Source organism: Spinacia oleracea, chromosome 6 (assembly GCF_020520425.1).
Source record: "Spinacia oleracea cultivar Varoflay chromosome 6, BTI_SOV_V1, whole genome shotgun sequence".
Taxonomy (NCBI): domain Eukaryota; kingdom Viridiplantae; phylum Streptophyta; class Magnoliopsida; order Caryophyllales; family Amaranthaceae; genus Spinacia; species Spinacia oleracea.
In genome coordinates, this window is record NC_079492.1 from 121050684 (window position 1) to 121067416 (window position 16733).

At 36.7% G+C, this 16733-nt stretch overlaps 2 protein-coding genes across 2 annotated transcripts; one reads left to right on the top strand and one right to left on the bottom strand.

Moving 5' to 3' along the window:
- The first annotated feature begins 946 nt into the window (after positions 1-946).
- On the top strand, positions 947-1735 carry LOC130463547 (uncharacterized). The gene has a single exon (XM_056832707.1). The coding sequence runs from the start codon at positions 947-949 to the stop codon at positions 1733-1735; it is 789 nt and encodes a 262-aa protein (XP_056688685.1).
- A 7033-nt stretch (positions 1736-8768) lies between these two features.
- On the bottom strand, positions 8769-16452 carry LOC110803967 (RNA-binding protein BRN1). The gene is made up of 9 exons (XM_022009516.2): positions 16118-16452; positions 15855-15937; positions 14281-14332; positions 14013-14138; positions 13772-13851; positions 10287-10460; positions 9791-10109; positions 9325-9468; positions 8769-9225 (listed from the first exon to the last, which is right to left on the bottom strand). Exons 1-9 carry the CDS (start codon positions 16296-16298, stop codon positions 9098-9100), a joined length of 1287 nt encoding a protein of 428 aa, XP_021865208.1. The 5' UTR covers positions 16299-16452; the 3' UTR covers positions 8769-9097.
- Positions 16453-16733: the final 281 nt, after the last annotated feature.

Genomic DNA, 16733 nt, shown 5'->3' on the forward strand with positions numbered 1-16733 from the left:
TAATTGCATTGGCCCATCCTCATAAAGATAGGACATATATATGGCTATATCTCCATAAACACATATGCTCAAGTTATCCCATATACATCAATTATACTCCCTCCGTTTCATAATGATGTTCCAATTTTACTTTTCATTTTTTTCAATGCACATTTTGTGAAATTTATATCTCTAATTATACAACTAATGATGTATTGACCTAGTAATTAAGACTGAGGGTATTTACCAAAAAAAAAATTAAGATCGAGGGTTATTGAGAATGTTGCTGTGTAGTTGTATATGTAGTTGTGTGCTCTCAGCAATCATCACATGGGAGTTGGTAAAAGGCTGCTTTCTTGTATTGATCCTAGGTAGATAATAAATGTGACTACTTGTCCTTTTGTACAGCTGTCACTAGATTTTAGTTTGTAGCCTTTGTATATAAGACAGCATGAGGCTTGCTGCCGTTTTCTTGGAACAACACAAACACTGAAATATAGAAAGAGGTTGAACCTCAAGAACACCAGAAATTCTGGTGAAGAAACCGAATTTATTTGCTGAAATTCTTTATGGTATCAGAGCAGGAATTGTAAGATCCTAAAGAAACTCGAGCTTTGCAAACAAACTAAACCCAAAATCCCTGAGAAAGTTTGAATCTTTCCTCTGAAATCATGACAGAAACAAACACAAACCTTAACCCTTACAAAGATCCCCTTTTTATTGCTATAAATGAGAATGCTGCAACACCATTGGGAAGCATCATTTTTGATGGGAAAATTTTCTCAACTGGAGTAGAAGCATACGCATTGCTCTAGGAGCAAAGAACAAGCTAGCATTCTTAGAAGGAAAGCATCCCAAGCCATCTACTGGAGCTGATGAGATCCAAAAATGGACCAGATGTGACTACATGGTTAGGTCTTGGTTACTGGCCACCATGAAACCTGAAATTGCAAGCAGTCTTGTGTGAATGCAGTCTACCAAGAGACTTTGGGAAGAAATAGTTGAGAGGCATGGACAGACAAATGCACCTCAACTGTTTGCTCTCAAGAAGGAACTTTCTGAGTTTCAACAGAACAATCTGTCGGTAGGTGAATACTATTGTAAGTTGAAGGAGCTTTGGGATCAGATTACTGAGTTGGAAGAGATTCCTGAATGCGCATGTGGTGCAATGGCAAAATGTGTATGCAGTGTGATGAAAAGAATGGTGGAGATTGAGAATAACAACAGGTTGATGAAATTTCTGATGAGTTTAAACACAGGATATGACCAAATGAAAACAAACTTCTTGGGGATGGACCCTTTGTTGCCAGTCAACAAGGTATACAACTTGGTGCTCCAAGTTGAGAAACAGAAGCAGATAACTGGTGAGATAAGCCTTGGAAATGAGATGAGTGCAATGGCTGCAAACAGACAACCCCAAAGCTTGGGACCTCTCCTGAATTTCAACAAGAAGGAATACAAGAAGATGAGAATAGAGAAGATTGAAAAGGATGCCAAAAGGTCTGAGCACTGTGGAATGAAAGGTCACTTGAGGGAGGAATGTTTCAAGCTTGTGGGATACCCAGAATGGTTCAAGAACAACCCCAAAGGAAAGGGAAGTATGAGGCAAGCAGCAAATGTCACAAAGAACTCAGAAAACTATGCTGGTGAAGAACCACTGAGCTTTGTTGAACACAAGACTGAGAGCAGTGGTGAGAAACTCACAACTCTACTCCAAGAGATGCTGAAGGCCATGGGTGAGAAACAGAATGCATGATCAAGCAGCCAAAGCAACTTTGCAGGTAATATGAAAGCTTCCAACGCTGTAGATGATACTAATGCTTATCTTTTCAATACTTGGTTGATAGATTCAGGTGCTAGTGACCATATGACAGGAAATAGAAACCTGTTAAGTAATCTTAGGACCCTAAAAAGTAAAGTTAGGGTAGGATTGCCTGATGGGAGCATTAAGACTGTGAATGAAGTTGGAAATGTCCAACTGAAAGACAAACTAGTGCTGAATGATGTATTTTACATCAGTGATTTCAAGCATAATCTGCTATCAGTCAGCAAGCTTCTACAGAGAAGTGACTTGAAGCTTTTATTTGATAAAGATGGGTGTTTGTTACATGACCTCTCCACTGAACAGAATCTGAAGTTTGGGAAGAATGTGAATGATCTTTACACACTGATTAGTAGGAATGAAGAAGATGAGAGTAGAAGGGAGAAACAGAAAGGAAAGAAGGTGTTAGCAGCTGCAGGAGAGAAGAGATGTCTAGAAGGAAGAAATTGTAATAAGTTAGGATTTTTGAATTTGCCACATGCTAGACTATGTCATGCTTCAGTGTCAAAAATGAAACATTTGGATTTTTGCAAATGTAAATACCTTAAAGAGTATTTTTGTGACATCTGTTGTGTTTCTAAACATCACAAACTTCCTTTTACAGCTAGTAAATCCATTGCAGAAAAGGTGTTTGATTTGTTGCATGTTGATCTGTGGGGTCCTTATAGGACTAAGGCACTAACAGGTGCAACTTATTTTTTAACAATAGTAGATGATTTTAGCAGGGCAACTTGGACACATCTCTTGTCCAACAAAGAACAGGTAAAGGAAATCCTAAATGGTTTTCTATGTCATGTAGAGAACCAATTCAATACTAGAGTAAAGATACTCAGAAGTGACAATGGAACTGAAATATTTCAGTCTGAATGTGGTAAGATGTTTACAGAAAGAGGAATCATACACCAAAGAAGTGTGCAAGGGGTTCCACAGCAAAATGCTAGGGTGGAAAGAAAATATAGATTCTTACTTGAGACTGCAAGAGCTTTGAAACTGCATGCTGGTTTGCCAAGTTACCTATGGGGTGAATGCATTTTGGCTGCCACCCATTTGATAAACATGTTGCCCAGTGCAGTCATTAACTGGGAAACACCATATTTCAGATTGATGAAAAAGAATCCAGATTATGAACATCTGAGAGTAGTTGGGATTTTATGTTATGCAAGTCCCCATAAGAAACCCACAGACAAATTTGCCCCAAGAGGGATCAGGTGCATCATGTTGGGTTACCCTTATTGTCAAAAGGGATATAAACTGTTAAATTTGGAAATTAACCAGAAAAATATTTGTCAGCAGGGATGTTGTCTTTAAAGAAAACATTTTCCCTTTCTTGTTGAAGAAAGGGAAAGATGATGAGAGCATAGGGTTAAGAAATATGTTGGGAGACCTTAACCAGGAAGTTGATAATTTAGATTCTGATGTTGCTAACTTTCTTCCAGAGTTAGCTGAACAGAAAGCAGAAATTGAAGAAGAAAACATTGATCAAGGAGAAATGGAGACAGAGGAGAATGAAGAAATTGCTGAGACAATCACTGAAACTGAGCAAAACCATGAAGCTGGGCAGCAGAGTTTGAGAAGGTCAACAAGGGAGAGAGGTGTTCCCAACAAGTTCAATGATTTCATCATTGATCTACCAGGGAAGAAAGAAAGGCACTCAGCTAACATGATCATAGCAAGATTGATGGAATCAGAATACTACTCAAATGAATATCTAGCTTCTCTGAATAATGTACTGAGTATTAAAGAACCAGTGCATTATGGTGAAGCTTGTGAGGATGAAGGTTGGGTAGCAGCTATGGAGGATGAGTTGAGAGCTCTAGAAGAAAATGACACTTGGGAGATGACAGATCTACCAGAAGGAAAGAAGGCTATAGACTCAAAATGGGTTTATAAGATCAAGTTTCTTCAGAAGGGAGACATTGATAAACTGAAAGCAAGACTGGTGGCAAGAGGTGACAAACAGATAGAAGGAAAAGATTATAAGCACACCTTCTCACCAGTGGCAAAATTCACCACTGTGAGAACTTTAATTGCTTTGGCCACAGCTCTCAATTGGGACATTCACCAACTTGACATCAACAATGCATTTTTGCATGGGTACCTAGATGAGGAGGTGTGCATGAAACCTCCAAAAGGATACAAAAAGGGAAGAGAAGGTCAAGTTTGCAGATTAAAAAAGAGTCTGTATGGTTTGAAGCAAGCTTCAAGGCAATGGAATCTTGAATTGACCAAGTTTTTCATTGAACATGGGTACACTCAATCCAAGAGAGATTATTCAATGTTCTCCAAATCCGTGAATGGAAAGGAGACCATTGTTCTTGTGTATGTTGATGATCTATTGGTGACTGGAAATGATGAAGCAGAAGTGGGATTGATAAAGAAAGAACTGGACAAAGCTTTCACTGTGAAGGACCTTGGTGATATAAGGTATTTCCTTGGAATTGAAGTTGCTAGGAACTCAAAAGGAACTATGCTGAACCAAAGAAAATTTATTCTAGACATTATGAGGTCCACTGGAACACAAGACTGCAAGCCTGCTGAATTCCCATTTCCTAAAGGAATCAAATTGTCTATTGAACAAGGAGAATTGTTGGAAGACCCTGAGATATACAGAAGAATCATTGGAAAACTTCTCTACTTGAATTTAACCAGGCCTGACATTTCATACAGTGTACAACAGCTAAGCCAGTTCATGAATGAGCCAAGAAAGCCACACCTGCAAGCTGCTATGCATGTGGTGAGATACTTGGCTGGAACCTTAGATTGGGGTTTGTATTATCCTGCACACTCTGAGATTAAGTTAACAGCTTTCTGTGATTCAGATTGGGGTAGTTGTGCTTTTAGTGCCAAATCCCTAACTGGATATTGCATTTTCTTGGGAGATTCTTTGATCTCATGGAAGACAAAGAAGCAGAAAACCACCTCCAAATCATCAACAGAAGCAGAATACAGATGCATGTCTCACACCACAAGTGAGATTGTTTGGTTAAATGGGATTCTTGAAGATCTTGGGTTCACTATCCCTAAGCCTATTGATCTTTTCTGTGATAACAAGTCAGCCATTCACTTGGCTCACAGCCCAGTTTTTCATGAAAGAACAAAGCACCTCAATGTGGATTGTCATTATGTAAGAGATCACTTACAAGATGACACCTTGAATGTGCTTCATATTCGATCTTTTCTTCAATTGGCAGATTTAATGACAAAATCTTTGAGTGAACAACAACACAAGCAGTTATCATCCAAGTTGGGAATGGTTCCCACAGTTCCAACTTGAGGAGGGGGTATTGAGAATGTTGCTGTGTAGTTGTATATGTAGTTGTGTGCTCTCAGCAATCATCACATGGGAGTTGGTAAAAGGCTGCTTTCTTGTATTGATCCTAGGTAGATAATACATGTGACTACTTGTCCTTTTGTACAGCTGTCACTAGATTTTAGTTTGTAGCCTTTGTATATAAGACAGCATGAGGCTTGCTGCCGTTTTCTTGGAACAACACAAACACTGAAATATAGAAAGAGGTTGAACCTCAAGAACACCAGAAATTCTGGTGAAGAAACCGAATTTATTTGCTGAAATTCTTTAAGGGTATGTGTACAATAGGTCTCATAATTGAATCATTTTGTCCCCACTTGTAATTTATATTGCCAGCGTGATTCTTCCGCACTACACAAAAAAAATCTCTAAATCAAACAAAATCCCACACGAATATGTTTTTTTCTTCTTATGTATAGAAAATAATTAAAATAATAATTTCAAATTGTGAATAATGTCAATATTTTAAATCATTATGAACGGAGAGGGACAGAGGGTGTGGTTTGTTGTCTTAACAAAATCTAGTAGAAATGTAGAATGAGGACGGTCCAACTGAGTTTGAGTCGGAGCCTTAAACAAACAAGTTGAATATAGCCGTCGCATATTTGAAACGTGGAAGCTATTCTAAAGTAGAGGCTTGCCTAAAATTATACTTATGTCACTCCTTTTACTTTTCTTTCTACTCGTATTTTTCTATTTGATTTTCAGTCACAACGTGACAATTACAAAATATAGAGTTAACATGAAAAAAGGAAAAAAAGTTATTTTTATTTTATTTTATTATTACACTATATTAGATTCATAAAGGGCAAATGATGTAAGCTAAACTAGATCTCATGACATGGATGTCATTTATATGATTTTAGTGTAACTAGCTAAGCTAGTTGATATCCTCGTATCCACAACTAGGAACGATGCTTACTCGATCTAATTCTATAAAATCTCATGTACACCTATTTAGACTTTGTTCTAATCACATAATCTGATCTGGTCTGAATGTATTTTGTAAGCGTTTTATATATTTTCTGCTCTTATTTGATGATTTAACAGTGTAAACAATGAGTTTATAAACCCTCATTTTCCTGATCTGGTCAAAATATTTTATTAGGGAAAAAGCTAATTGGTCTGACAGTGTGACAGAAAACTTAGCACATTAAAATTGCTCCATTTGATTCTTTGGCACGGGTGTTTTCTCTTTCACGATGAAAGGGGTAAATATCTTTATGAAAGAAATCAAGAATCTTTTATTTTTCTTTCCAAAATAATTCTAACATCAATTTGATGGAACTCTATAACATACTTCCTACATTTCAATATAGTTGCAACACTTCCCTAAAATGGAAATGTCACAATAGTTACAACACACCTAAAATAGAAACATTTTCTACCCAAAGTTACTATTTTACACATAAGATGAAGCAAGTAATGTGACTAAAGTGGTTGTGGCCCCACTTAAGTACCACTTTCTTAATTATCGTGTAGAGGGGTATGTTGCAACTATAAAGAAGCGGAGGAAGTAACACATAAGCCGGTGTTGTAGACTTGTGGGTTGTGCATTTCATCAAAGTCAAACTTGTTTTATTACACAAGTTTTAATCCCCCAAAATTGGCCATTGATATTGACATAAACCAACCGAAATTGGATAGGATAACAAACAAAATCTAGAAACTAAAGGTGGCAAAATCATGAAATTATGGACTTTGAGATGTAATTAACTTCCAGAAGTAAACTAATTAGTGTCTTGTAGGGCACTTAGTTAACTTAAGACATAATCAATCCAATATTAGGTGGTGGTTTAATTTATGCTAATCGCGCATTAATTGCTAATCCTGTACACTTTCTACTATTTACCAAATCATTGATTATTTTTTTTCCACTTTGAAATATTCAGGCTCCAGCTGTTTGAATTTGATCATACAAGTTTGAAGTGCAATAGGAGGTGAACTTGTGGAAAAAGGAAAAGGTAATGTACCTATCACTCATTCAAGTGGAGCATTTCAAAGGGGAAAATATGCAAACTCTTTGACTGTTGCACGCCTGCACAATTCCAACATAGATACCGTGGATGGAAGCAGTCGTATATGGAAAATTCTTCTGTCCGTTTCAGGATTAACAAGTAATATTTTGGACAGTAAATACTAAAATAGGCCGCTATTTATGCTGTTCTTAACAGCATAGTATTGATGAGGGAAGCTCAAGTTCTTACCATTCGAGCTGCCGTTTTCCAGTGTCTGTAACCAACGTAGATCATACCGCCTGTGACCTTTAAGCAAGTAAAGTAAATTGCATCATCAGGCTGTTAAATAATCATACTTAAAAATCTACCATTTGAAAAATACCGTCTGGTGTGAACCGGTTTAAAATGACATAGCTTTCAAACACATTCAGCGGTATTTCCCTAACTTCAACTTTGTTGATAAAATAATGTGAAACATTGTTAGAAAGTTTAGTGATCAACAAAAGAAAACCAAATGTTGCAGTGTGCAGTGCAATCCTATCAAGTGCATGTCAATTCACAGTTGTTGAAGAAACTGACGTGCTAAACCACGGAAATTGGTGTCAAGAATCACAAGAAACAAACAGGAACTCCACAAAACAAAAAGTTAATAGTTACTAATTAATAACATTGTTACCAAATCTAATCATGCAATTACTTTAACCGTGGCTAGATTTCCAGCAGCATTATCAATATTCAAAGCGCTTTACCTACTCATGTCTAGATCCAGAAATTCCTGTCTATTGAATTAGAAAACACTCACAACAAAGTCTTATCACGAGTCCTATTACTCCCTCCGTCCCGGAATACTTGACCTGTTTTCCTTATCGGGTCGTCCCTTAATACTTGACCTGTTTCTAAAAATGGAAATATTCTAACAATATTATATTATTTCTCACTCCACCCCTATTAACCCACCTACCACCTACCCCCTACTCCATACAAAAAATAATTAAAAATTCAACCTCTACTCTTCCCTAACCCCACCCCTTTACACATTTCCACTAACTACATTAAAATAATACCCACTATCAACTACTACCTATTAAATTAAATAAGTCAATTCAAGTCCCTTAAACTCTGTGCCGGTCAAACCGGATCGAGTATTCCGGGACGGAGGAAGTATTAGTTTGAACATCAATCATACTCTTATGCTGCGACTTCTGTGTGATCATGTCGATCACATATAGAAAAACAGACGCAGATATAATTTGAATCAGGTGTATCCACAAGCATTTACTGATCTTTCTCTTTTTATATCTCCTGCAGAGTGAAATCGGAAGAGAAAAGAGCAAGCATATTGCCTTAGTGCATATAAATAGCGCAATTAACAGAACTTGAGCACAGTTATACAAGAGAACATTTTCTCTCAAAAATAAATTTAAAAAATATTCTGCAAGAAAACAATAATGAAAGATATTACCTGATGCGAGAAGCCGAGAATTCTTCAGGCTGGCAAGATTAACACAAACTCTCATGAAACTAGCTTGGAGGCCTTGGACTTCCAACTTATATGGAAACTTTGGACGCAAAAGCACGCCAACATCCAACACAAGAGAAGCATTGTCAGCTGGAAGTAAGCGCTGATCAAGCAAAACCAGCAAATAACAAAAAGAAGTTCACTTCTTAGAGATGGGGATGGGGCAGAAGTAGTCAGTAATCAGTCCTGAAAAAATAATGAAGAAATGACCCTTTTTCTTTTCCCTTTTGCAGACATATACAGAGTCATAGCTGCAGGAGTTGTTCGAGGAAGAATCAATAAATTAAGAATCAAACATCCAAATGAATTTCATGATACATAAAATACAAGTAAATTGGTCGTCTTGGCACCAACAGCTACAAGTTTCTGGGATTTACATCCCAATGGCACTTTCAATTAGGGTGGAGCAGTGAAAACTGGAACTAGATTTCTCCATACCACCCGCATCTCTTGCCTGAATGAAGACTTTGTGGACGACAGTCCTCCAATGCCATGGAATACCCTCCTAATTAGAATGGATTGTTCTGTTTGTTATCTCGTTTTAGCTGAACCTTCAACTTCTTACCACCTAACTGAAAGCCATTCATCATACTAATAGCAGATTGTGCAGCTGCTTGTGAGTCATAACTGACAAACCCTGTGAAAAGCAAAACAATGAGATCCAAGCCTCCTGAGTCATTAGCTTAAAATATTCCTGCTTATGATTATTGCATACGTTGAAAAGAGAATACCGTACCAAAACATTTGCTGAGGCCAGTAGCTTTGTCGACAAAAACCTTAGCACTCAAGACCCTGCCAAATGGCTGAAACGCATTCGCCAATTCTTGATCACCAAATTCTTGAGGTATGTGGTAAATAAACAAATTAGCACCAGGTGGTCCTATATTAAAAAAAAAAAAAAAGATAACCTAGTTAATAAAAAGTGATCAAATGTGTAACACATAAAAACTTATCAGTTACTCCGTATCATACAGTAAAAATATCTAAAACACATAAACTCATAGTGTACAAAGGAAGAACCATTTATTTTTCTTTATAAAAAATTCTATGCTCTTTATCTGGTTTCACCTTAAGTTTTAGGAAGATGAAGTTGTATAGAAAAATCCCTAAAACTCAAGAACTTAATTTCAAAGGAATACCTAAAATAAAACAAGGTCTGAAATAGGAAATTATAAAACAAGAAAAAGAGCACGTTTAACAACCTTCGGCCTGACTTCCAGAACTTGAACCTGGACTAGGAGACGTTCCCGAGGGACTGTTAGCAACAGTTGATGGCATGGAGCCAGGAGAACTGTTAACAGGTCTGTGATTCATCATCCCTCCAGGAAATGCCACTGGATACTGAAGATTCGGAACTCCAGGATAACCAGATCCAACGTAACTTCTCGGTGCTACTCCAGGAGAGAGATCTGGTCTTACACCACGTAAAGCATTTCCTTGATTTACCGGAGGAACCATGTTATGGAATTGATTTTGCATAGGGGGCATGCGATATGGCATAAGCCCGTACCCACCAGGAGCCTGAATTTTGACAAGTAATGTACAAACAAAAGCGAGAAGAAACATCAAAATAAAGCCAGCAATAGAAGTACAACAACAATTATGAAACAAATAAGCAAATATGTGGTCATTCCTCAAACAAAAACTAGATCGGAAGAGGACTAGAATTTGACAATTAAACTTGTCTAGAGAACTAACCTGATAACCAAATCCGTTATATGGGGGACCATAACCCATCGGCATGGCTCCAAACAATGAAGAGTGTTGTGATGGATCACCATTTGACACTCTTGACTGGGCTTTCTGAGTCCTTCGAGATTGCCTTTCTTTCTCGGTATCGGCCCATTTTACTACCAAGGGAACATTCGAGCCCTAACAAAAAATAAAAATAAATTAACCATCTGATTAAAAAATAACAAAATCGAAAAGTTACCATCAAATGAAGAATTAACAATTCCAAATGATTCAATCTTAACCCAATTTTTTTCCAAAGTGCACTTATTAGATCTTTCCTAAATGATAACCGAACCCAAGCAAAGAGCTTCAATCTTGTCTATTTCCTTGAATGGTCGGGCCAGAATTGTCGAGGCCCGGACTGATGGTGCAGCAAGCTTTTCGGTGGTGCTCCGGGGTTATCTTGGGCCTTCTAGCTTGGTTTTGCCTAGAAGGTTCTAGCATGGAAGTGTCTAGAACTCCCCTATACAAATTTGTATAGAAGGATGTAGAAACCTCATTGTTCAATGGGAGGTGGGAACTTTCTAGAATCCTTAGAGAATACTCCTTAAGAGGATGTTATAGATTGTTCTAGAGTAGAACTTTCTAGGGATCCAAGGAGCCTATAATATAAATAGGCCCCCTCATTCATTTGTACATATCATCCAAGCATTTGTAAACACACTCAAGCAATAAACTTCTTACCATCATATACTAATGCATGAGTGGAAGGATAGGGTGAAACAAATAGAACTTTTCGGAATAAGCCAATATAGAATAATAGCAAAAAATACCCAACTCATAATGATATAGTCTATTCGGTTGCTTATAAATAATTAATAAACAATAATCATTTGAAATCTATTAAGATTCCGTCAATATCAATATAATTAGAAAGAAAGAATTAAAGCTCATCTATCACAATTGATATATCCAGATAAAAAATAAAAAACAATTGACCACGTAATATAAATGGAAGCGACTAACACGTCTGTTTAGTTTTGGTTATACTTGTCCAATTTGGGAGAAGCCTCATCATTCAGTTTGATTCGGGTCTATTGTAAAATAGGTTATCATTATAATCAGTCGATATTACCTAACATTATTTTGGTGGATAAGACAAAAAAAAGTATCACTGACAAATTAGAACTTTGGACAGATGGCAAAGGGTTTCTAATTGCGTAGATCTTGGAATATAGAATATAAGTCCGGGGAAGACGGACATATGAATGATGTAGAAATCAAAATTAGGACGACATTATATCGGTGATAAACCTACGCAAATTCCCGGGCAAATCATGCAAGCTTCTGGTGAGATTGATGAAGTTAATGTTCACAGGTAGAGTGCCTCAGTTTCTTACGTTAAATGCCACTTAAATTTCGAGGAAATTTCTACAAAGTAGCTATCTGGCCAGCTATGACTATTCTGTATTAGCCAAGAGAAAACACCTAATACGTAACTTATACCAGTGAGAAAGAGAGATAATTGGAGAAGGTGTCAGGTTAGAAGTGAGAAACTCTTGGTGGGTAACAAGTGGGTAACAACGGAAAAAGAGGGCCAAAGAAGAGTTAGGACAAGGTTGCAAGGCAAGACACGAGCAATCTAGAGTTCAAGGCTAAAGAAACAATACCAGATTAGGTTTCACTTCTGGCCTCCTGGTATCTCGGATATACTTTTACATACATTTTATTTTCTTTTTATCTTATCATTCACTATTTATTTAGTAAATCATCCATCTATTCATTTTAGTCTTCTTTTTCTCCTCTTTAAATAATTGGTAATATGCCTACTAAATTTGGTGTTGGCTTACGTGGTCACAACTTCTTATCTCCCCGTCCCCATTTGAATTTGTAAAACAGTTGGTGTTATTATTAATTACATAGTAATTATTGGTTACTTTTCTTATTTGTTCTTTCCCGCATCATCATAGTCATTTATATAGTACTCATCTATATTCTACGGAACTCCTAAGTTGAGGTCTTGACCTTTTGGTCTCCCCTTATGGAATACCTATGATGCCCCTTACTAAACGTATTACTTAGGCTACAACCCTCTTTTCTCTTTAAAAAAAAGTTTCATCTAGGCTCCATTTGGTAGGGTGTAAAATGATTTTCCCCTTTCAATTATTTTACGTTGTTTGGTTTAGGGATGGAAAACAATTTTCCATAAATCCCTCAAAGGTGGAAAACATTTTCCATTTGTAAGGAAGGGACACCACTTTTCCACTTTTCCACCTTTACTCCTTAGTCCTTACCCCCTCTCCCTTTTTCCCTTCAATCTTCACCATCTTCTCCCATTTTCTTTTTAGGAACCAAACAAAGGAAAACTTGTTTGGAATTGTGTTTTCCTTGAATAATGTTTTCCATGGAAAATCATTTTGCACTGAAAACGTTTTACACCAAACCAAACGGAGCCCTAGTTTTGCAAAATACACTTTTTATTCGTTATAAGGAAAATAAAAATACTTGTATATAAGGTCTTCCTAGAACATCCTTTTTAGTAATCTAGATAAGGTTTGTACATGGGGATCTCCCTAAGCCCGAAGGAAGTTAGAGACTATTCACATTTAATGATTTTTAACAAGGACATGCATTTAAAGTACTTCGTTTGTTTCTTTATACTTGCAACACACCCTCTTGGCATCCATTTAAAGGAGGAGATTAGATAAAGTAAACGAACAAATTAACTAAAATAATTGTACGATTTTTACAATGGATGAGAGGAAAGGGTTAGGTTGCTAAGATTTTGATTGTTGTTTTAATTAAACTGTACGCCTACTTTATCTAATTACTTCCTCAAATAGCGTGTCAGAAAGGTGTGTTGCAAGTATCAAGAAACGAAGGACGTAGCTTTTATTGTTTTTAACTACTAGATAAACTGAAATGATGTTTGAGGCATGTTTGTTAATTATCAACTTTGTCTTAATTAGTTATTTAGACATCAGCTTTTGGCCCCATCCACCATAATGCAAATATTTGTCACAAGGGAACCATCCTATTACAAAATGAGATTCAAGACTCCGATAATGTAGGTATGAAGAATTGAATAAACAAAGCTAAATGACTATGTCACATACTCACATGTAACCTCAGAGCAGTAACTTAGTCCACATAACAGTAATCATATGACTTAAAAGACCAATGGCAATGCACTCATCATGGTATTGTGTTAAATATACTATACCAAACAATTGCGAAATGACAGCTTAAAGTCTATAATGCAGCAGCTATTATGATTTGATTTGAACTGTGTAGAACCGAGATTATAGTCCAGTCAAAGCAAACTGTACACAATTTCCAACCAGATAAAGTTTGTTCTTTCACTACAAGAATGCAACAAAACACCAGCAAGACCATGGCCAGAACCAAATTATTACGAGCAGTACAGTTCCCCTGGGTAAAAATATTTTCAGCAGATCTCTCAAAAGTGAAAGACAAGATAACAATACAACTCACAGAGAAAGACAAACCTCCATTTTATGCTTTCCGTTAATAGCTTCCATGGCTGCAAGAGCTTGCTCCTTAGTCTCATACTTCAGAAATGCACATCCTGCCATAAAAGATATAACTGCTTAGATTTCCTCACAGTCGATATCCAAGTGAACTAAGATTTTGCAAGCACGGCATTAAGAGACAATGATAGATGTAGGGGAAAGAAACAATGTATAAATAAATTTGTGAAATTTCAGATATAAAATAAAATGTGGAAACCTTTGCTCGTTTGTTGAGACCCTCTCAAAATTTGCAATTCTTTTATCATCCCGTATTGAGAAAATAAAGCGGAAACCTCAGCCTCTGAGACATTCTTCGGAAGCATGCCAACAAAAAGTTTATGCTCTGAGAAAAGGTTTGGAAGAAAATGTCAACAAGGAATTAAGCTTGAGGCCTTTCATAAAGAGGAAAAGACATTAGATTCCAGCAAATCATAACAGACATCAACACATGTAAGAAGGAACTCAGGACAAGAATTCAATAAGACCTAGTCTTTCCAGTTCGCCATCTGCATACTTCACTTGCAAGGGACTAGATGCCTGAAGACAAGAAGCAGAGAATTTAAGATCCAGAAGCAATAAATAAAAAGTCAACAAACACAAACCACCAAAAACTTATGTAAGAACTAAGAGCAAAGAAGCACATATTGACATACATAACCCGATATTTATAACATATACAAACAGAAGAAAAACCAGTGCAGCCATGGCCCATGATGATGGTGAGAGAAGGCAGAGAACTAAGGAAGAGAAGCGCCAAGAACAGCTCAGACAACCACTGGTTTCTGTTCTGAAATACTGCAGTCAAGTTCACAAAAATCTTAAATTTAATCTAAATCTATCGGGCATCAGCGAAACCAGTAGCTGAAAGCGGCCTTTTAAATAAGATCAGCCTGCATGACATCTACCTGTATTCTGGCACCACAAACACAGTGATAAAAGAAGGTCTCACAGATATAAAAATACCAATATCACAAAGAACACACAGGTGGGAACAACTTTTTGAAGCACCATACACACATCCCTCTATCCTTCTTTCAACAACATTCTGACATGTTAAACTCACTTCAATGTGACCTACATGAGAAAAACGTGCAATATGACAACTCCCTGGACTTGGGTGACCTATTACTATTCTTGCAAAAAAAAAAGGCTTGTTATTTAGGACTCTGATGGGATCCTTATTCTAATACTGGATTGTAAGGAAAATGAGACAAAATTATATGCTAGATATAGGCTATTCATTTTCTGTACCTCCGTTATTTACCAAACAAAAGAAAGAAAGGAACTAGCAATGTTAGTGCCTGATAAAAATCACAACATGACTTAGGCAATCCCATTACCAAGATAAAAGCCAACAGTTTTGACCACCGAGAGAGTTTAACTGAGTCTATATTGTTGTTGAACAATGGATAATGTTGCATAGAAGTAGCATACTTATTTATGCAAAGACATATACTTTGGCTACTTTTATGTCAGAGATTCTACACAAAGATGTATAACGAATTCTCTTGTATTGAGCAGAATTTTAGAGTAAGACCTTGCTATGCACTTGTGAAGTATTTCTCCTTCTCCCTTCCCCCTCCTCCTACCCCTCTCTCGGTCTCTCCCACCAAATTCAGAACCTGATTAGTGGAGCATGCAAATCAGATCTTTCCAGAGCTCCACCTTTCAGCGAACCTTCACCGAAAGATAACCAAGCATAAACCAACAAACAATCAGTCGCAATCCCACTTCTCGGTGCCATCAACATTCTCCCCCAATCACTACCAGACCGAAGATATGAACTTTCCAGTTCACTTCCAATATAAAACCCACAAATCCACTTAAAAAATCCAACCTTCACCAACATACATTGTAAACAACCACAAGACAACTCAATTTGACAAGAATTCAAACATGCACACATCAATCAATTCACATTCACAAACATTACTTAAAACTTCCACAATGTGACTAAAGTCAACTAGCTCTTAAAAATCACAAAATTGAACAAAAAAAAACAAGCTAGATCATGTACACAAAGAAGCAAATACAAAGAGAGATCAAATCGAAAACTTACTCCAGGAAGTGTCTTCTTATTATGACAACCATCAACAGCTTTATCAGCTTCTTCTCTCGAAGGACAAATCACAAAACAACACCCTAACAAACAAAAAAATAACACAATTCAACACCAAAACACTCAAATCTGAGCTCAGATCAACCAAAATCGACTTGCATTGCTCGGAAAACCTCGGTCAAATCACCGAATCATAAGCAACTCCAAAAAAATCACTGAAAAACGTAAGACGAAACAAGAACAGAAAATGGAGTTGAAGAAACCTCGAGAAGATTTAGTAGCTTTGTCTTTGATAATATTGACTTCGTCAACGAGTGCGAATTCCTTGAACATAGCAAGTAACTGAGCTTCTGTCATGTGTTTTGGTACTTGACCTACGAACAACTTGACGCTCTCTTCGCTGTGCTTGCGCACCCCTGATTTTTGCTCCTCCGTCGCCGCCATTAACGCCTTCTTCCTCGAGCTTCAACTTTCTCTCTAGAAATGGTTTGATTTTCTCTCTCCTATGTAATAATAATGATTATAATAATAACAGTAGTAAACTGTGCTTCTTTCTCTTCACTTTGTTTGGGTCGTCTAAAAAAATGGCGTCTTTCTAGATTACAAAGTTGGATCTTCGGTTATATCATTATTTTATTCTAATTTATTACTCCTACTATAATTTTCAAAAACAGAGTAATTAAGGAGTTAAAAGTGGAAAAATCAAGCATAATCAAATATTAATAACATCTATAGGTCGATTTTGTCGTTTATAAATAGTTCTAATTTAAAGTTTATGTAATAGGTATTCTATCAGACAATCTGATAATATTTTAACCAAATTAGTTAACTTTACAATTTGGCGAAATTTATTTTTTATTAAATACTATTTAGTCTGAC